Source organism: Cnephaeus nilssonii (genome assembly GCF_951640355.1).
Source record: "Cnephaeus nilssonii genome assembly, chromosome: 1".
Lineage (NCBI taxonomy): Eukaryota > Metazoa > Chordata > Mammalia > Chiroptera > Vespertilionidae > Cnephaeus > Cnephaeus nilssonii.
In genome coordinates this window covers 89,866,861-89,888,241 of record NC_137072.1, presented here as the reverse complement: position 1 = coordinate 89,888,241, position 21,381 = coordinate 89,866,861, and the positions used below count along the sequence as shown (strand labels likewise).

Below are 21,381 nucleotides of genomic sequence, written 5' to 3'. Positions count from 1 at the left end.
AGATTTTGAGGGAAGGAAGTTTATATGCCAAGACTCTTTTTTTAAAAAAAATATTTTTATTGATTTCAGAGAGGAAGGGAGAGGGAGAGAGAGATAGAAACATCAATGATGAGAGAATCACTGATCGGCTGCCTCCTGGACACCCCCTACTGGGGATCGAGCCTGCAACCCGGACATGTGCACTTGACCTGAATCGAACCAGGGTCCCTTCAGTCCACAGGCCGACGCTCTATCCACTGAGCCAAACTGGCTAGAGCTCAAAAACTCTTTTTTTAAAGAGGAAAAGAAGATGAAATATTGCTGACTTGAGCCTGGAATGGAGTTCTGGAGTATAACAGTATTCAATGAGTTCCCCAATGGGGATCCATTGAGAAAAATGGAAAATTATTATCTGATCTGAAAATGTGAAGGTGACTGGTCCCCTTCAGTTAAAGGACAACAAACAGAAAGGGAATCAGGTTACAGTAGGTTGAAAATTAAATTGAAAGTGAGAACATAGCACTGCAAGCAATGCTTTCAAAAAGCTCAAATGGAGACAAAGAGGGGAGAATCTGAGGATAGGGGAATGGGTGACCTAGGCTCTGGAGTTTTATTTCTGTAATTTATGGCTAATTAAGCATAGTAAGCATCTTCATAAACAGAAAGGAAATAGGCATTTTAAAAAAGAAAATATGGCTTTGAATAAATAAGAAAAGAAAATAATAACCATGGATCAATGTTGAGAAAGGAGCAGCAAGTAAAGGGGATAAGCACTGAAGTGCAATAATTGGTCTCAGGCCAGTGGAAGAGCATTGGACATAAGGGAAGGTTCCAGAAGAACTCAGAGAGTTCCATAATGGGTACTTTTATATATGGAAGGATATAAAAATTTGGAGTTAAATCATTTGATCCAGCACTACATTTAGATGACAAGGTTTTGTTGTCTAATTTCACACCAGAGGCTAAAAGTGATGTAAAATTTTGACCAAGATCACAAAACAAGGTATGTTTTGTCTCCTGATAAGAGCGTTCAAATGTAACTTGAATATGAATTGAGATTTATTTATTTAACTTTAAAGATCATCAGAGCACAATCTACATGCACACTATATTAAATACACATTTCTTATTTTTAAATACATAACATTGATATATATATATATATATATATATATATGTCTCAGTGATTATTTTCATGACGCAAATTGATACTTGCCAGCTAACAAATTTTCAAGAAGTTTTCATATACTTTTCAGATACTCTGACAGATACTTTAATGGCATTTGTTCATGATTACTAAAGCAGAGAACTTCTGCCAGTTTGATTAGAATAAAAGGACACCAATATGGTCTGTGGCTTAATACTATTTCCAGAAAATTTTTCTTTTTCACTTAAAAATTAAATCTTGCCAAAACCGGTTTGGCTCAGTGGATAGAGCGTCGGTCTGCGGATTGAAAGGTCCCAGGTTCGATTCCGGTCAAGGGCATGTACATTGGTTGCGGGCACATCCCCGGTAGGGGGTGTGCAGGAGGCAGCTGGTCGATGTTTCTCTCTCGTCGATGTTTCTAGCTCTCTATCCCTCTCCCTTCCTCTCTGTAGAAAATCAATAAAATATATATATAAAAAAATTAAATCTAAAGAAAACCAAAGCAGAGGTAGACTGCACTTTTATATTTATTTATTTATTTATTTTTAGGCAGATGGTAGGCTACTCTACTTCATTTCCCTCCAGGTCTAAGGACTTGGTTATTTCCAATGTAGGTTTAGGAAATACCTCCCAAAATTCATTTGGATCATGAAATTGGATTGAGCACCCATTGGTAAATTCACCAATGTAAAGTCTTGAAACTTTTCCATGAAAGAAAAGCATTCTTCTCACTGATATTACATTGCCAGATTTAAAGTCAGAAACTCATTCAACAGAAATTTCTGAAGTACCTGCATTGTGCTGGGCACTCTAGCTGTGAATGAGAAATAAAAACAAGCAATGTGTCTGATGTAATGTTCCCACTGAATTAACCTCTAATCCTGAACCTCTGAGAACTGAAATAATAGAAACTTTATTAGTTGTTTTCCTGCATATTAGGTAGTAATATCAATTATTTGGACCTAGGTTTGTCTTCACTATGTGTGATCTGATATGTGGGTATACTTAAATCCAGTATTCATAACTCGTAGGTTATTGCATTTAAAATGCATTATTATGAATGAGTTCTTCTGCATTAATAAGTACTTCTATTTTCCAAGTTCAGGGGTTTAGAAGGCATATTATTTGATATGCCAAGTCACAATGTCAACTTGATTGGCACCCTCATAGCATTAAAATATATCAATAAGTTTCTGTATAGAACATTTATACCACAAACCACTGTTTATCATCTGTGACACACTCCCAAATAACTAACATTTTATCTTCAAAATTATGCTAGTAAGAAAGTGCATATATAACTAATATAATTAAAAAGATGTAATTTCACAGATAACAATGAAAAAGCAGTATACTACATGGGGAATGAAAACATAAATCAACAATAAAATGTAATGGAAATGCTGAAATAACATGGAGGTTAAAAAGAGAAAATTAATCAGATTCCCTTTAATATTTACTTGTTGGCTGTTAGTATGCAAAACATAGTTTATAAAATGAGATAAATCAGAACTAATTAAAACTTCGACAGTTTACAAAATTAGGTTAAAAAGCAGGGCTTTTAAACTATTACATGTTTGTATGCTTAGACTGCAATATAGTCATAGAAATTAGGAAAATTATTTATATTGAAATAACTGAAAAAAATCAGCAAGTGTGTTATTTCAAATGTAATGGAAGAGCACTTAAGTAGATATATTACTACAAGAAATCCTCCAACTAGAACTTTTTACTCTTATTAAGAAAACTTTGTATCTCTTTGTGGTATATCCAAAGACTGCTATTAAGGCAGATGAATAATAATCAATAGAATAAGAAAAAAACAAACAGCTGGTATATCAATGTACAAAACCCCCACTAGCTTCCATACTAGAAACCAACAATCCCCAAAGAAGTTAATCTTTAAAAGAAGTAACTTTCTCTTATAGACTACATGAGCAACTTAAAATTTCTAGACATTCCAGCACCTACCCACTTATTTCAGGCAACTTGGGAGAGGGAACAACGATGCAAGCAACAGAAATGCATGCGGGTAGGTGCAGAGTATAACTCAATCCACTGATAGGGCCTGAAATTCTATAATAGGGCAAGGGAATGCCCATTTTTCTTCCCAAATCTCTTTATTATGAATCACTGTGGTGTCAAGAGAGTCAACTTAACAACCAGACAGATTTGGGTTCAAGTATTCTTTTTCACTACTTGTGTGAGCTCTGGAAAGTAAGGAACTTCATTAAACCTCGGCTTCTTTATCAGAGAAGAAAAAGATAATTAAAAAGAGACTCTAGTTATACAGTTGATGTGAAGATTATAAGATAGAGCTTATGTAGAAAACCAGCACAGTTCCTGATACAGAGTCAGAGCTAACCAGATGCTAGGGAGAGGTTCTATCAGAAGTATTACTACTATAAGGACTCATAAAGGATTTCAGGCAAGAGCACATTTTAAAATAAATCTGTATGATATATATATATATATATATATATATATATATATATATATATATGCTATATCTGCTGCCAGGTATTCCCTTAATCATGGTGAGAAGGAAGTTCTCACTTACCTTGTCATTTACTACACTCTTCCCATCCCAAGCCCATCCTCTTTTGGTGAAGTAATTAACAGTTGCAAATTCAATTAGGGCAGAGAACACAAATGCATAGCAAACAGCAATAAACCAGTCCATGGCAGTAGCATAAGCCACTTTGGGGAGAGAATTCCGAGCACTGATGCTTAAAGTTGTCATTGTTAGAACAGTTGTTACACCTGCAGAAGGAAAAATAGAAACCAGAAACATCAACAGATTCTAGCTGGGAAGCATTATAATTAGTTTTTGTTTTTGTTTTCCAAAGCAACTTTCAGTGCCACATTTTTTCACTGTAAAAATAAAATAAAACAAACAAACAAGGACAACAAAAACACTACTGGAAGAGATGACCCTGAAATGCTTTGTTTTCACTTTTGTTTGTCTCTGTCCCTTTGTTCTCTTCTTCAGTACAGTTGAGGGTAAAAAGACTGGTGAGTCTGCAGTAGAATTTCCTATGAGGAAAAGTCACCACTTTAAATTGACCTACTATCCATTGATGTTAATTTTTTTTAAAAAATCCCACATCAAGTCTCACATTGATTTGTTCATCCTTTATTTGAACTATGCTAGGCAGTGGACCAACCCTCCTCACCGATGATTACAATGGAACTATGAGGAAGTTCTTCCTTCTAAGTATGGCTGCCTAAGTAAGAAGTTAATTCTAGATTGCAGAGCATCATAAGGACATAATCTACACTAATAAAAGAGTAACATGCTAATTGACCATACCTTCGCGACGCCCACCAGCCAATCAGGAGTGAGTATGCAAATTAACCCAACAAAGATGGCAGGTTAATTTGCATACACAGGCACCGTCCGGTTGGGGGCCGGCAGGTGTTCTGCACAACCCCAGCCACTCTGGGCCTCTAGGTAACTGGGAAGGCAGAAAGGGAGCTCTGGCCAGAGCGAAGGCGGTGCCGGCAACCAGGGGAAGGAAGGCCCATTCTTGCATGAATCTTTGTGCATCGGGCCTCTAGTTTCTTTCATAATGAAGTTTAAGATCTATCGAAAATAAAACAAGCAACTAAACCAAAACCTTGTAAAATGTATACTACTACTTTTAAAGAATATTTTACATTTCTTTTTGTTTAGATAATAACCTTGTTCCCCTTGTGCAATGTCAGTGGTCATTTTAAGCCAATAACACATCACAGGAATTTCAGTAAGAATCTGCAATGTTTCACCATATTCAAATCTTCACCATCTCGCAATTGTATATGTATTTTTTACCTGATGTTGGAAACTTGACAATGGAATTGCTAACACTGATGGTAAGTTCTTTCCTCCCTCCCTCCCTTCCTTTTTCTCTTTTCACTGGAATGATAAGATTCTCAGAGGCCAGCATCTCTGACTGCTAGTTCAGCTCAGCCTGGCCTCACTGCACTCCGGACAGAGCTGGGCGTTAAATAAAGTGGCAAACTTACCTGGGATGTGCACAAACCTCCACATGCCTGTCTCCCAACAATGGACATTTTCCTATACCTGGAAGGGCCTTCATAAATGTATGTTTCCCAAACATTTCTTTAATTGACTATGTCTTCCCTTATCACTTCTGTGTGACTGCTGTAAGGCAATGCTTTCAGAGATGTTTAAGTCTCTTTTTCAGTAAAATAAAAGGCAAGTATTTTAAAGTGCTTTCAGCACTAAAATTCAATGCATATGTGTGAACAATATATGACCATTCCCCGTACACAGGCAATGTCTAACATCAAGCTTTTAAAATATTCTGTTGTTATTCTGTGTAGTATTTCTTATTTCGAGGTGTAGGTGTCAAAAACCGCAACTCATGGTAGCTGAGCAAATAGTGTCAAAGGAAAGGAATGACAGGTATTGGGTGCAGACATGCACTTAAAGGAGAAAATCAAATCAGGGGCAGTGATTTCAGCATAGAGACGGACACTGTGGATGCCACGGCCAGATACCCAAGTTCTCATTTTGTGACCTTGGGGAGATGCCCTAGCCTCTTTGTAAAGTAGGGATTACGAACAGTGTTTTCCCATAGTGCTGTTAGAGCAATGATGAGCTACTGCATATAAAGCAGTGTCTCTATTTTAAAAAGAAACTTCAGCACATGCGTCAAAATAAAAATCACCCTGAAAGCAACGTCAAAACAGATTTAAGTCAAAAATTAAAATAAAATCCTCCTTTAGTCTTTTATCCCCATAGAATGCTTATGTGGGAGTATTTGTAGCTGGAGTGTGGGGTGCAAGTTAGGAAGGAGAAGTGTTAGGCACAAAAAACTGCAACAGAACAGAAATGTAAAATTGTTGGATACCACCTGCTGGTTACTGCTAGAAATGGCAGAAACAGCAGGCATTCTCATAACATGTGGGGGTTTTCTCCCTTTAGCCTAATGAACAAAGAAATAAAACCTCCCTTCCAAATAACAACAACAACAACAACGATAAAATAACATTTACAAATACAGTATAGATGCACTATGAAACGCTGCATTTTTTTCTTTATTTTTAAGGGTGTGATTTTAATTCATAACTGTACTACATCTGAATGGTAAAAATGGTGAAACTTCTATGAGACAGAAACTAGAACTTGGATAACATATCTTTGTCATAAGACCGAATGAACTCAAACCTCACTCATTTAAAATGTGTGAGACTTTAGAAACAGCCTATACGATCTAGAAGAAAATGAAAGGATAATTACAGTGTGGATAATACTGTGCGGGATTACACATTTTTTCTGTTAGCTTTACCTGAATATGTCATGGATTTTAATAAATTCAAAACGCATACCCCTTTCCCCAAATTATGTTCTTCCTGATGTTCTTTTCTCAGAAAAAAGCCCCTGCAATCTAAATGAAGCTGTTTTCATATTCCAGGTTGAAGTTGCGTGACAAGTGTTATCTGTCTGTTTCCTCCACCTAGAATCTTTTCCTCGTTACTCATTCCCCCTTTTTATTTAGCTAACTTCAATTCCCTCTCTTAATAAATTACTGGGTACCTACTAGAGGCCAGGGACATTTCTAGGCACTGGGAACACACCAGTGAGCAAAACAATTAAGATCCCTGCACCAAAGTGGTGCACAGTCTACTAATGCCGTGGTACTCACGGCTCAGTTTGTTCCTTCTGCGGGATTTCTACCCTAAAGGCTCCTATGACCTGGTCTTGTGCATACCACTATCAGATCATGTCCATTTTGTTGTTGTTAATCCTCACCCAAGGATATTTTCCCATTGATTTTTAGAGGAGGTGGGAGAGAGAGAAACATTGATGTGAGATACATCCATTGGTTGCCTCCCACACATGCCCCGGCTGGGGCCAGGGATGGACCTGCAACCCAGTACATGTCCTTGACAAGGAATTGAACCCAAGACCCTTTGGTGTGTGGGCCTAACGCTCTAACCACTGAACACACCAGTCAGGGGAAATCATGTCCATTCTGAATTTTCTGTTGGTTTGCATGACTGTATACTCCCATCAACGATATGGGTTATAGCCTCAGTGCCTTTTCCCTAAATTACAAAAGAACCATAGTAGCAGGTTAAAGGTCATTGAAGAAGCTTTAAATCAATTATGAAACATGTATTGAAATTACTCCCCCAGTGATCTGTAATTGATGACCACTGACCTAGTAAGATAATTGCAAGAATTCCCCTTCATTTATAAAGCGAGCGTGCATTATTCCGTCCCTATTCTGTGCTGGACTCTGTAGAACTATGAGTGGAAAAGTGAGCAAAACCAAATAAGCTAAGACATATGCCTAAAAAAAAAAAAAGCACAATGTAAACTAACATCACAACTGGGTAGTGTTGATGATGAACTGTAATCAGGTGATCTACCTAGACTCCCATGTTGGGTTAGGCTTCCCTCAGGAAATAAGGGGAGAGTTCCTTCGAGGGGTCACCAGATAGGGGGGAATAACTAGACTTAGAAAAGAACATGCGTGGAAGCCCAGGGACATGGGGAATGTGGCATTTCAGAGGAGCAGAAAGAGGCGTGCAAGGTAGGAAGGAAGCAGATAAGGGTTTCATGGAAGATGAGGCCCAAGGCGAGGCAGGAACCAGACTCTCAGAGCCTGTGACACTGTATCAAGGTGAGATCCTTCGTTTTCAAGAGCAGAGGGAAACCATTACATACAGAGTTCATTTCAAACAGGGTAGTGACGTAATCAGAGTTTCTTGTTTAAAAGATTACTTTGGCTGTTCTTCCTCTGTTGTTAAAGGTGATTTGTTGTTGTGTTTCTTCTCTTGTTTTTCTAACATTTTCTTTTTGCTTTTGCTTTACCGCATTCTGAATATGATATTCATTGACTTATTTTAGGCCTTCATGATTTCTTACCTGGATGATACCAATTACCTCTTAACTAGTTACTCTGCATCACTCATACCATTTCACTTTATTTTCACAATATTCTCCATAATGGTTTTCCCTAAACTCGATGCATCCATTTACCCTCTTGCTAAAACACCTTGCAAGCAGTTTCCATGGTTTTGGCACAGGATGTAAGCCTGTCCATGACCTGGCCCCTGTCTGTCCGGCCACCCTTACATACACATGATCCCCGTGCCTGACATTCACCAGTCCGTGATTTGTTGTTCTCCATACGCTCCACGATGCTTTTGATAATTTTGTCTCTTCTGCTTAGAACATGACGCTAATTTGCTAGGCTTGACTTGATGCTTCTTACCTTTGGGCTTCTCTGACTTCCTCAGATATAACTACTTCCTTCTTTTGCCCTTAGCTTATTTTGGGATATTTCTCTCCAGGGACCTATGGTCCGTCACTTTGTTTATTTATTTTCACATCTGTCTCACTCCTCCACACTGAGCAGCTTGTGGGCACATGGCGCATCAGACCTTTATAAAATGCTGCCACCTAACTCATATTCTGGCAACAGCAAACACTCATTACCTGTTGGTTCATCGAGTGAATGGATTAATTAAAAAAACTGAAAAGTAACATGGATGGATCATACTTACAGATTCTATAAAAATGAATGTACAAGTTAAGAATCTATTGAGCTTTAGAATGAAACAGAGGTTTAATCACATCACAATGTAAACGTGATGTAAAAAGAGTATAAATTGATGCCTTCTGTACATTAATCTCATATTCTTGCACTACTCCAGGTATAATAATAGAAAGTACCACTAAGGAGCATCTACTATATGCCATATCTATAATAATAAAAGTGTAATATGCTAATTAGACCTGACATCCTTCCGGATGTCCTTCTGGACGACCTCCGGATGAAGCAGGGGCTGCGAGGGAAGCCCAGGTCCCGGGTGCCAGAGGGAAGCTGGTGTTGGCAGCTGGGGGAAGTAAGGCCTACTCTTGCAAGAATTTCGGACATCTATTATAAGAACTCCTTACATATTAAAGTGCTTATTCCATATAACAACCCGGTGAGTTAGGTATTATTATCATCCTCATTTACAACAAGGAAGCTGAGGCTCAGTGATTTTGAGAACCTGACTAAAGATCACACTGTTCTCAAACAAGTGAGGTGGGATAGACACCCACTCAGTCTGCCTCAAAAGTCCTCATTCTTCTCCAAATTACTAGTATACTGCCTAATCTACAAATAGTATTCCCTTTCAATGCCAATGGTATGTCCATAGCATGCATTTTTCAGTGCCCTGAATCTAACCTCTGCATTTTCCTGCTGGGGCCCCTGCTAGCTTTGTAATTTCAAGTTTATATCACGCATTAAAGTATTTAAATTGCTTGAGAAGTGGCTGTGCGTAGTGACAAATGTGCACCAAAGTCAGGCAAGGATTTGGATCCTGCTTCTGACACAGCAGCTTCCTGATCTTGCTGAGCTCCTCATCCACAAAATGGAAATAACATTTCCTCAGGTTGTTGGGAGGATAAAGTATGAGCACATATGCTTCATATATAGAACTGCCCAGCAAATGTTAAGTTTTCCCTTCTCTCCCACTCTCTCTCTCTGAGCCTCGGCGACTTCATCTCTAAAATGGGAACACTAAATAATATCTGCAAATGACCTATTTAGAACCTGTCAAATAAAGGTCACTGGCTCGCCTGTTATTTCTAAGCACATTAGGCCCCCAAAGTGAGGATAAAAAAAGCTAAGACTCCACACCAAGGATGCAAGTGTCCCATCTAGTGGTGGTTTAGGAAAAATCAAAGGACACGGCATTGTACTGCTTAAATGGCTACCTAGAAAGACTTGGGCTATTTTATTTTAGTTATTCATTTCCCCCTTCAGAAATAATTGACTTGCCTCACAAGGAAAGAGAAAAGAAAGCTCTGAGCCAGATTCCCTGTATTCTTCCATTGTTCCAAGAAAGCCTGAAATCTTTTCAGAGTGGGTACTTGCATTTCTGGTCTTATTAAACCCATCATTTTCATTTCATTGCGCCCAGTCTGAACTACTCTGTTCCGGGAATTTTAAAAGGATACAATTCAACTCTTTAAAGTAGGCATAATTTGAGAGCCTGGTGCCTATAAGATGGATTCATCTGTGTCATTATTTCTTAAGACCAATCTTCTGTAAGAAATACCCACGTCATCATTTATTACCTTTGAGAAGTGACTTCCAAGAAATCTTGTATGATTCACATCTAAGCTTAAGTGAAATCAGAAATGAGTGGAAGTTCTCCATTAAGGTGAGGTTGGATCTAAAAATGGTTGAATATGGTCTTCCAGGGCCATCACTAGGGGACCCCTACACCAATACTCCATTACCCAAAAATGTACAACCTGAGGTAACTACAGTAGTTGTTATGGATTGCATATCTGCCTTTCCCAAAAACTTATGTTGAAATATCATTCCTGATGTGATGGTATTTGGGAGTGGGACCTTGGAGAGGTGATTTGGTCACGAGGGTGAAGCCCTCATGGGGATTAGTGCCCTTATAATAAGAAGCCAGAGAGCCAGTTCACTGTTTTTCCTCCGTGTGATGAAATGATGGAAAGTCAGCAGGTTACAAACTGAAAGAGGGCTCTCACCAGAACACCACCCGACACCAGCAGGCTGGCAGACTGATCTCGAACTTTCAGCCTCCAGAACTGTGAGAAATAAACTCCGTTGTCTATAACAGACCAGCTTATGGAGGGTGGGGGTAAGGGGGAGAGATCAACCAAAGGACTTGTATGCATGCATATAAGCCTAACCAATGGACACAGACAACAGGGGGGTGAGGGGGATAATGGAGAGATAAGGACACATATGTAATACCTTAATCAATAAAGAAATTAAAAAATAAATAAAATAATAACTGGGAAAAATGAACTGAAACAGTAATATTCTGATTTCATGAGTTTAAAAGAAAATAATATATTCAGCCTGATGACAATAAGATAATAAATGAACAAGAGACAACAGAAAACATGTGCTGTGTAAACTCCTCATTGTTTCCAAACCCTCTTATATTTCAATCTTATAATTGCATTGCCATAAATTTCAGGGTGACAGTTCAAACGCTAATAGTCTTGGTGATTTCTTATAGCTCCCTGAGTTATTTAAGTGGGGAGATATTATTTTATTTATGATGAATAATGCATTATTAAATATTTTTATTCACAAAAAGTCACCCGAATAGAGAAAATTTTCTTGAAAGACTAGTACATATTTGAAAATAAATAACTTTTATTCTCTTTTTGAGAGTTAGAAACTAAGAATAAGTATGCACTCAAAATTTGGTTATAGTGAAACTAAATATTTAATGGCTCAAACCTGTATAAATAGTAATGTAATTATAGTTGAAGAGTCATATTTTCACTATATACAAAGGTTAATAAAACAAAAAATATATTTAAAATAAAAGCCCTTCCTGTTGAAACACGGAATCTCCCTCATATATTCTATAAGGTTATCAAGATTTCACAGATGAATTTCAGGACAAGCTATATTATACAGCAATGCTAGTAATCAAGTTCTTCATCTCAGATTAAACTGAAGTTTTTAATGACTAAGGTCATCCTATTATAAGTAGTTATGCTTTTTTAAAGACCTGGATTAATTCCACTTAAAAATGTGACATATGACACCCAGGCAGGACTGAACTTTGAAAGGCCAGTTAATGGATTAGTTGCCCTACCATAATCTGAGAGTACCAATTTTTGGACAAGGAATTGAGCAAGGAATCCGAAATACTTCAATCAGTAACTACTGAAACGAATAGTTCACTAGAATTCAAATCTGAACATCCACCTCAAGTTCTGGTGATGGTCTATGTTTGGTCAGCCTGACTCTCAAACAGAAATTACCCAGAATATTTCTGATTTCAGTCTCAAAAAAAAAAAAAAAAGGTAACAGTCATTTGATGGCATAATGGTGCAGTATTAAAAGTGTAACAAGTAGAGTTGGAGAGCTGTAAGGTCAAGTTCTTTCTGTTTACTGACCTGCTCTACGATAATGGAACAGCCTCTCAACTGTTCTGGGTTTTAATGTTCTTGTCTGAAAAGGGGAGGTACTTACTGTGCTAACTAGAGATTTCTTTTCTTGGAATTTAACAATGAGTAAATTTGAGGTGCCTACGCAGTATATGATGCATAGAAAGTGCTCAAACAAAGACTATTTGAATAGTTTTTCTCATCACTATGACTATGTGGATGTCAGTGTAGGAAATGAGATTGGTTAAACTGCCCCCATGACTTGAGTGGTCATAACTGTAATGAAGTAATCTTTGCACTTTCTAGAAAAATCTAAAAATAGAAACCTCAAGGACAGACCCATAGCATACATTTTTAATTCTCTAGCCATAATTTTACTAATAATTCATTCTCATCAATCAAGCTCAACCAGGCTACCTATCTTCCTGAAACAACTTTTAAGCCTGCCTCTAGACTAGAACTCGCAAGCCTTACTAATTTTCCTTCCCATGGCTTATTATATATTTTACTTCAGTCACTTTCCTAATTGCCAGGGGCTGACTAGGATGAGAGTCTGACAGGAGGGGGGGAGGGGCAAGCTGGTGGGCTGGCAGCTTGCCAATCAGCATGTGCTGCTGAGTGCCAAAGTCAATTCTGGGATGCCAGGTATGCCGCCTGTTAGCACTCAGCAGCCAGGTCTACTGGAAGACAGGGAATTGGATGAGTTTTGCAGAGACTGTGTCTGCCCTGCACTGGCTTTCTGTTCATTGGTTTCATATCCTGCTACCACCCAGGCATCCTGCTCCCGCTGCCACCTTCTCTCTGCTTTCCAGTTAAAACCATGTGTGTCTCCCTCTAAGGCTGCCCCCGCTCTTCATCCTGGGCAGGCTAAAGCTGCACCCAGGTTACTTTCTGATTCTCTCTCTCTCTCTCTCAATTATTGCAGCTTTGTTGAGGTATAATTGGCAAACATAAAAACAGAGAGTAAAATGGGGATGGGAGAAACAGGGAGAGGCTTGGAAAAAGGGTACAAACTTTCCAATTATAAGATGAATAATGTCTGAGGATCTAATATATAACATGGTGACTATAGTTGATAATACTGTGTAACGGAAATTTTCTAAGAGAATAGAACTTAAGTGTTTTCATGAAAAAAAAAAGGTAAATACGTGAGGTGATGGATGTGCTAATCAACTCTATGGTGGGAATCCTTTCATGGTGTATATGTATTCATCACTTCATACACATTAATTATATTACAACTTTGTTGGCCTGGGGGTTTTGGGCCAGCCAGGTAGCAACAACTGGATTTAGTGTGGAGTTTTTAGATCATGACATATCAGCTTGACCTCCTGATGGACTGAGGTCATCTATAAGACCAGTCAATAGTGCCAAAATGACAGAGTCCAAGATAAACTCTGGACAGCAAGGTGCAGATGAGCTTTCCTGGTGGGCATATTCTGTATGTGTTTTCATACAGCAATGCCAGGAAAGTAATACTGACCCTGCCTCCATGGGGAGAAGACAATGGAAGCTCTGCATTTGGATCTTTGCCTGGAGTGTACTCTATGTGCTACTTCCCTTGGCCGATTTTAACCTCTTTCTTCTCTTTGAAATAAACTATAACTGTGCCTGTACAGATTTCCGTGTATTCTGTGAGTGCTTATAGTATATTACCCACCTTTAGGATAGTTCTGAGAACCCCCTGAATTTATGGCTGGTGTCAATACCACTGCAGCCCTCTGCATTATGTTCCCTCTAAACTTCAAAGTTGGCTAACCTATTGCAATAGACAATTTTTGTTTATTTTTTGTCTAATATCTATTAAACTTACTTTGAAAAATCGCACTCTGATATCACAAGTAAGAAAGTTAGGAAATTAATTTGCCTACATTGTTAGTCTATATGGTTTTAGATTTGCTAACCTAAATCTAGTTGAACTCACAAATGTGTTTATTATTTCTTTCTATTATCTATCTATCTATCTATCTATCTATCTATCTATCTATCTATCATATATCTATTTATGTATGAATCTGCCTATATAAAGTCATCTTCTCTTTACTTACTTATTGTCTCAGTATTAGGTCAAGTAAATTGATCTGCTACTTGGTCTTTAGATTCATTGTCCCTCATTTTAAAAGAAAGGCAAACATAATTGACTTTTTGGAATTTAAATTCTAATGAAGGAGACAAAAATTAAACAAAAATATATTTTCCTATAAAATATTAGAAGATCATATAGACAATGAAGAGAAAACAGAGTAGGACCAGGGGGAGCAAAAGAGGTGGGACTGGGTAGCAGTTTGCATTTTAAGTTAGATAGTCAGGTAGGCCCCTTTGAAAAGATAATAATCGAGAGAGCCCTAAGGGAGAAATGATCCACACAGATTTCTGGGGAAAGAGAAGTTCAGGCAGAGGAACCAGATAAAGCTGGTAGGTGAATGCCTTGCATGTTCATGAAATAAGGAGCAGGTCAGTGTGGATGTTAGGGGAAGGGTGAAGGATAGAAAGGGTGGCAGAAGTTGAGCTTGGAGAGGAAGGGAGTTCATATGGCATAGAACTTACTGATTTCTGAAGAAACTTTGCTTTTACTCTGGGTATATTGGTGAGCCAATGGGTTTGGAGCATGCCTGTGATATTATCTGACTTACATTTTGAAAGGATCACTATGGCTACCATGTTGAAAACAAACTAGCACAAGGATGGAAGCAAGACACAGTTTAGAGTCTAGTGCAGTGCTATGAACTGAATGTTTATGTCCCTCCAAAATTCACATGTTGAGGCCCTAACACCCAGTATGGTTGTATTTGGAGATGGGGGCCCTAAGGAAATAATTAAAGTTAATCCAGGTCATAAAGTGGGGGCCCTGATTCAATAGGATTAAATAGGATTAGTGTCCTTATAATAATACACACCACTGAGGGTGCACACACAACACACCCAGGAAAGGTCATGTGAGGACATGATGAGAAGGTAAGCATCTGCAAACCAGCAAGAGAGCTCTCATCAGAAATGGACCCTGATGGATTGGTTTATTTGACTATGGATTATTTGCCTCCAAAACAGTGATGGGGGAAAAGTATGTTATTTAAGCCATGAAGTCTGTGGTGTTTGTTATGGCCAGCCCACACAGACTAAGACATGCAGTAATTATGAAAGGAGATGATAGGGCTCAGTCTAGGTATAAGCAAGGTTACAAGTGGACTAGATTTCGAGGAGAAGATTTAAAGTTTGGTTTGTGCATATTGAATTTGAATGCCTACTGGATTCCAAGTGGAGATGTAAGGAAGGACAGTTAGATGTATGTGTATGGAGTTGAAGGAAGAGGTCTGGACAGAAACTATAAATTTGGCAATTATCACATGAAAATTGTAGTAAGCTATGATAAATGATGAAGTCCACAAAGTAAAGAGTACAAAGAAGAGTCCAGAGTACACTATATATTGAGCCCTGGAGCCCTCTGTTATTTAAGCAGTCTGGGAAAGAGTAGGAATCTACAAAGGAGACTGAGTAAGCATGAGAAGGGAGATAAAAATCAAAATTGGGTGGCTTTCATGGAAACCAAATAATATACATTCCAAGAAATTTTCAGTTAGTAGAAAGGGAGTGCTCTATCAAAGGCTGTTGATAGGCCAAGTAAATTGATCTGAGAATTGGCACTTAGAGTTAGCAATGCAGAGGATCTCAACAGAAATAGTTTTGGTGGAGTCAGGAAGATAGAAGCCTGATTAGAATGGTTTTAAAAGATTATAGGAGAGGGGAAATTTGGTACAGTAAATTATTTCAAGTTTCTGCTTAAAAAGTGAAGAAACTAAGTGGAAGCCAAGGAATTAGTAGAGTCAAGGGAATTTGACTTGAGAATTTGGTAAATAATGCCATATTTGTATTTCTGTTAAGGATGATTAAGTAAGGGTCACAGACACTGATGACATTAGAGGAGGAGGGCTGCTGGAATAATGTCTTTCAGCAGGTGAGAAGATATATGTTCTAATGTACTAGTGAACATGTTGGCATTACATAGAAACACAGTCAAGCAGAAAGGTATGAAAGCTTGGGTAGATGAAGTTGTGGGATTCTAGAGAAGTTCTTTCTAGTTGCTTCAATTTTCGCAATGAAGTAGAAATCAAGGTTATCACAGAGCTAAGTGAAATATAAATGATATACAAGATCAAAGAGTGAGGATATATGAGAAGTTACTCCCATTTAATAAGTCCTCAATTCTCCTTTCCTTCAGGAACTACTCATCTTCCACTTTCAAAAAGCATTTGACAATACCTACTGACTCAGAGTGGGCCTATAACCCAAGACTTGCTAAAAAGTGTGTACCTGGCCATGATGATTGTATCAGGGGTGAGAAATGACTCTTGACCAACCAGTAAGCCTCAATTATGAGATTTTGATATGGGATGCACATCTAAAACAGTGTTTCTTGTGGATGTCTATATAATTAATTAAAAATGAAGTTCACAAAGAGGCAGAAGCCAGTTTGACTTGGGTTTCATTTCACAGTAATTAAAGAAGTCTTGACTAAAACTGAACACACAATGATATAATTTACTTTTAAAGAAATGTCAAAGATTCTAAAATTCCCTCAAACAAACCAAACACCAATGATATGATATCAAAGAAGCTAGATTTCTGCCCAGTTATATCTTCCCTATAGTTCACAGCCTTCATTGCTCCTGGAAAGTGATTACTGCTATTCAGACTAAAAGAGATCTAACCATCTTTTACATATTTCTTGATATGAAAGAGAGAATTAAATATTAGATAATAAACACTAATAATAATAGCCAATTACACAGCATTAACTATGTGCCAGCATATTCTTAGTTTTCCATTTGTGTATGACTGTGTGTATGTGTTTATGGCTTAAACCACCTCACAAAGTAGATATTATAGTCATAGTTCTACCGAGGTGTGAAACTATGATGCAGAGAGGTTAAGAAACTTGTCAGAAATCACATAATTTAATAGTAGTAGAGCCAAATACGGTGGTTCCAAAATATGTGCTTTCAATCATTTAAGGCCTTGTAGCAAACAAGTCATTTTCTTATTGTAATAGAAACCACTAGCTAACAATCCAATATTTAGTCAATCCATAATATTAGAACACTGAATTTATTTCTCAGAATTTCTGGTTATGAAATCAAGTTCAGCTAATGCTATATGAATAGAAATTATCGGGGGAGGGACTTCTGGGAAAGCTCTTTTATGTTGAACAGAGAGCTGGAAGAGGTCTTTGCCCTTTCGGTCATCCCTTCCTGTTTTGGGGTATGAATGTGACAGTTGGAAACCAACAGTCTTTTGGGCCCATGAAACAAAACTCCATGCTAAGGATATCAAAGGAGAAAGAAAGAGACTGAGTGTCCTACGTCCAAGGTATTACCATACCTGTCTTGCACCATTTACTTGTGGACCTCTTTTACAAAAAACAAACAAAAAACACCCTTATATATTCAAGCCACTATATTTTGGAATCCATGGTATAAACAGTCATATTTAACCACAGACCTAACAAGAAAGATAAATAATCCAAAAATATCCCTTTTGGAGTTTTGATTATTTCAAAATTTATATAAGACAGGTGTCCAGGCCCTTTCACAGCCAGGAACTTAGTAGGCAATATAAAGCATTTGACCTCCCTGTCCTCGCCTACCAAAGCTACACCCTAAGAGATGTTGGGTATTTGATTTTAGTTGTTAATAGAAAAACATCTCTGTTCCATAATATTAATACAAAAATAACAGGAAATATTTATCATATATCAATTTATTCACATACTATATTCATATGTTCAAATATAAGCTGCCAGTCTCCTATTCATGTACTAACTTTTCTATAAATTTGAAAAAGTGTTTGGCTTAAAATATAATTGGTAAATTCCTTATGATTATTACTTATATACATAAAGTTCTGAAGGATGTTACACAACTGAAAGAAACAGCAGCCACAATTTCACAAAATAATCGATATGTTTATGCAAACACGAAGGGAGGTTTGTACATTGTCAATGTTCTGCTCATTCACGGGAGCCTTTAAAGCACAAAACCTAAAATATGAAGTTAAAAGTTTCCCAAGTGCTTTCTTATGTTACTGGCAACAGAGAGCAGCTACTTTATAATGAAGGAAGTGGCTTTTGGTTTTTGCTCAAGGATGTAGCCCAAGCATCTAGAACAGTGCTGATAAAAATAGCCATTCAATAAGCATTTGTTAATGCTGAACGAATTGAGCGTGAAGACTCAAAAGTCAAAGGCTTTCATCATCGCAAGATACATGGACAGCTCCTTTGAAGAAATACTCTTAAAATATATCAAGCTGGATCTACAACCATGAAATGAATGCAATATATGAAAAAAGAAAAGATAAAACCCAACACAATAGAGGAAAATCTCTAATATCAAGGGGCACACATTCTCATTTCAACTCCTCAGCTTACTGTCTTGTTTGCTCTGTTTTCTTATTCTATTCACAGCATGAAGCCAGACCTCAAAGGTTGAGAAATTTGACATCTGTCTCCCAGAGCATATTAATTTCTTAAGTGTAATAGTTTTTTCCTGGGGTGGGTTACTCATCACAGAAAGCCTTGGAGGCAGGAGGAGGGCAGGTGATTCAGTGATCGCTCATGAGCTTGTAAACATGACTGGGAAATTAGAATGAGAATCTTGGAGACAGTAGAAATGTTGCTTAGGTAACAGCTATCTATCAGTCAGATGATGATATTCAAACTCAGAAGGAGGAAGAAAACAATAAAGAATGGAATAGGGTTGTAGAAAAATGGAGCTCAGCCAAGCATCTTTCAAGTCCCATTCTAAAGAGAACATAAAATTTGTGTTTATCTTTTATATGAACACACACACACACACACACACACACACACACACACACACACACATATCACATGGAATTATGTTTATTACAAGTTTTACACAGAATAACTTGCAGAGAAAATATTAAGGATTAATTTTACCATCTAACAGTCTATATTTGCATGAAAATATGACTTTTTGACCCTTCAACTTATATTATAAATAATTCATATAAAAATTTACACATTTGAATATAGCTTGGATTTTTAATTTTATATCCATAATCAACCTTTAAAACTTTTGCACATTTGTTATAGATAAACCTAGCAGCCTTGACACTAACACATTCTGCTGATTCAAAGTTAAATACTTATTCTTCTATTTACCTCTCCTCTACAGACAGGTAGAGTCCTATACTTGCTCCTTTTAACATATTCATCTATGTGCTTCATGCTACAAAATCTCTTTATTTACCTCAATGGAATTTTATTTTATTTTCCTCATATTTATCAAACAAATATCTTATTATTTTATTTTGTATGACTTTACATAATGCAAAGTAGATTGAATGTACTTCCAGAAAGTAGATTGAATGTACTAAAAAAAAAAATATATGCTTATATATTTTTAAGGTATCTCACATGTTTGTATGACTTGTCATATATATATATTTGGGTCTTTCTGGAATATCAATTCTGTCCTATTCTTTTCCTCTCTGTTTTTACTTATTGTTACTCTTCTCTTAAACACTTATCTATGTACTAGCGTTCCAGTTGCAGGAAAAATCCTGCAATAGGATTTCCTGCTGCACTCTACCCCGCCTCCGCTCCTCCCTTGTCGCCCACCCCGCCTTCTCGGCCAGCCCGCCTGCTTTTCCATTCGCCCCCGGCTCCGCCTCCGCTCCTCCCTTCTCCTCCCCGCCCCCCACTTGCTTACTTCTCCGAAGCTTTACTCCCTTCTGCAGCTCTTGGGTTCTTTGACGCTGTCTTGATATGCAAATTAGCTGCCATCTTTGTTGGGGTAATTTGCATACTTGTCCTGATTGGTTGGTGGGCGTGGCTTGGCTGGTGGGCGTAGCGAAGGTGCGGTCAATTTGCATATTTGTCTATTATTAGATTAGATTACTTGTGCTCTGGAAATCATGTAACCTTATTTTTCAAGCCATCAGAATAAAAAACTTATTATTTTGGATCCAAATCCATCTAGTTTGTCTTTGATTCAATAATTTGCAAGTTTTGAAATAGGTATCTGAGAACATTTCTCTGAGCCTAAATCCTGGGATACCTTATTGTGTATATCCAATGCTCTGTTTTTCACTTTATGCCATTTCTAAATTATTTTACTGAGGTAAAATTCACATAATATACAACTCACCATTTTAAAGTGTACAATTCAGTGTCATTTATGCATTGACAATTGCCGGGAGCCAATTCCAGCATGTCATAATTACAAGAGTTTCATCAAGAGGTTGATGAAGCTTGGGAGCTCAACAAGGGCTGAGTCACATATGTAATCACCTGTTGGAACGGCAAAAAAAGCATCTCCTCCAAACCTGAATAGGATAATCGTTTGCTGCCAGACAGCTCAGGGCATCTTAATATACATGTTATTGCCTCCTGTTGGCCAAACAACCGAACAGCTGTAGGCTATTCCCCAATCTGACAATGCTTCTGTAAACCCTACCCTTTGAAACCCTACCCTTTGAAGTGTATTATCTCCACCTTACCTTAGGAAAAATTGTGTTATTAAAAAGTAGGGTCCTGAATCTAGGGGAGAGTCTTTAGCTCCTTTAGCTGAAGCTCCTCTGACCCCCAATGCCTTACAAAACTATCTTTCATCGGTGGACTCCTACTTAATCTATGCACAGCCCTTCTCCAGATTGCTGAACCCCTTTGTAATGCTGGGACAAGAACCCCAGCAGACAATGTTTAGCAATCTTTACCTCTCTTTAGTTTCAAAACTTGTTCATCACTCTAGAAGAACACCCTGTTCTTATTAAGTAATCACTTCCTGTTTCCCTCTGCCTCCATCTACAAAACTACGTCTTGTTTTTAGAGATTTTATCTAGTCTGGATAATTCATATGAAAGGAATCTTACAATATGTGACCTGTTGAGTCTGGCTTCTTTTATTTAGCATGGTTTTGGGATTCATCATGTTGTAGCATGCATAAGTACTTAATCATTTTTATGGATGAATAGTATTCCATTGTAAGTATATACCACATTTTGGTTTTTCATTCATCGGCTGATGAAAATATGGGTTCCTTACACCTTTTAATTCTTAGGAATGATACTGCTATAAACATCTGTGCACAAGTTTTCATGTGAACATATGTTTTCATTCATCTTGGGTATCTACCTAGAGGTGAAATTGGTGGGCATACATTATTTCTACGTTTCTTTATTTTAGGAACAGCTGAACTGTTGTCCACAGATGCTTCATCAATTTGCATTTCCAGCAGTAATATATGAGGGCTTATATTTCTCCACATTGTTGCCAACACTTACTTTCTTATTTTATTATTATGATAGACATCCTGGTGTGTGTAAAATATAT

The 21,381-nt window shown here is 37.6% G+C and overlaps 1 protein-coding gene across 2 annotated transcripts in view; it reads right to left on the bottom strand.

Moving 5' to 3' along the window:
* The window catches only part of GABRA2 (gamma-aminobutyric acid type A receptor subunit alpha2), a gene marked incomplete at both ends in the record, with an annotated part of 103,568 nt that overhangs the window by 6,695 nt on the left and 75,492 nt on the right, over positions 1 to 21,381 (bottom strand). For both annotated transcript variants that reach the window (XM_079772650.1, XM_079772649.1), the window contains one exon: positions 3,687 to 3,889. In XM_079772650.1, coding sequence (XP_079628776.1) covers positions 3,687 to 3,889 — 203 coding nt within the window. The remainder of the gene's footprint in view (positions 1 to 3,686; positions 3,890 to 21,381) is intronic.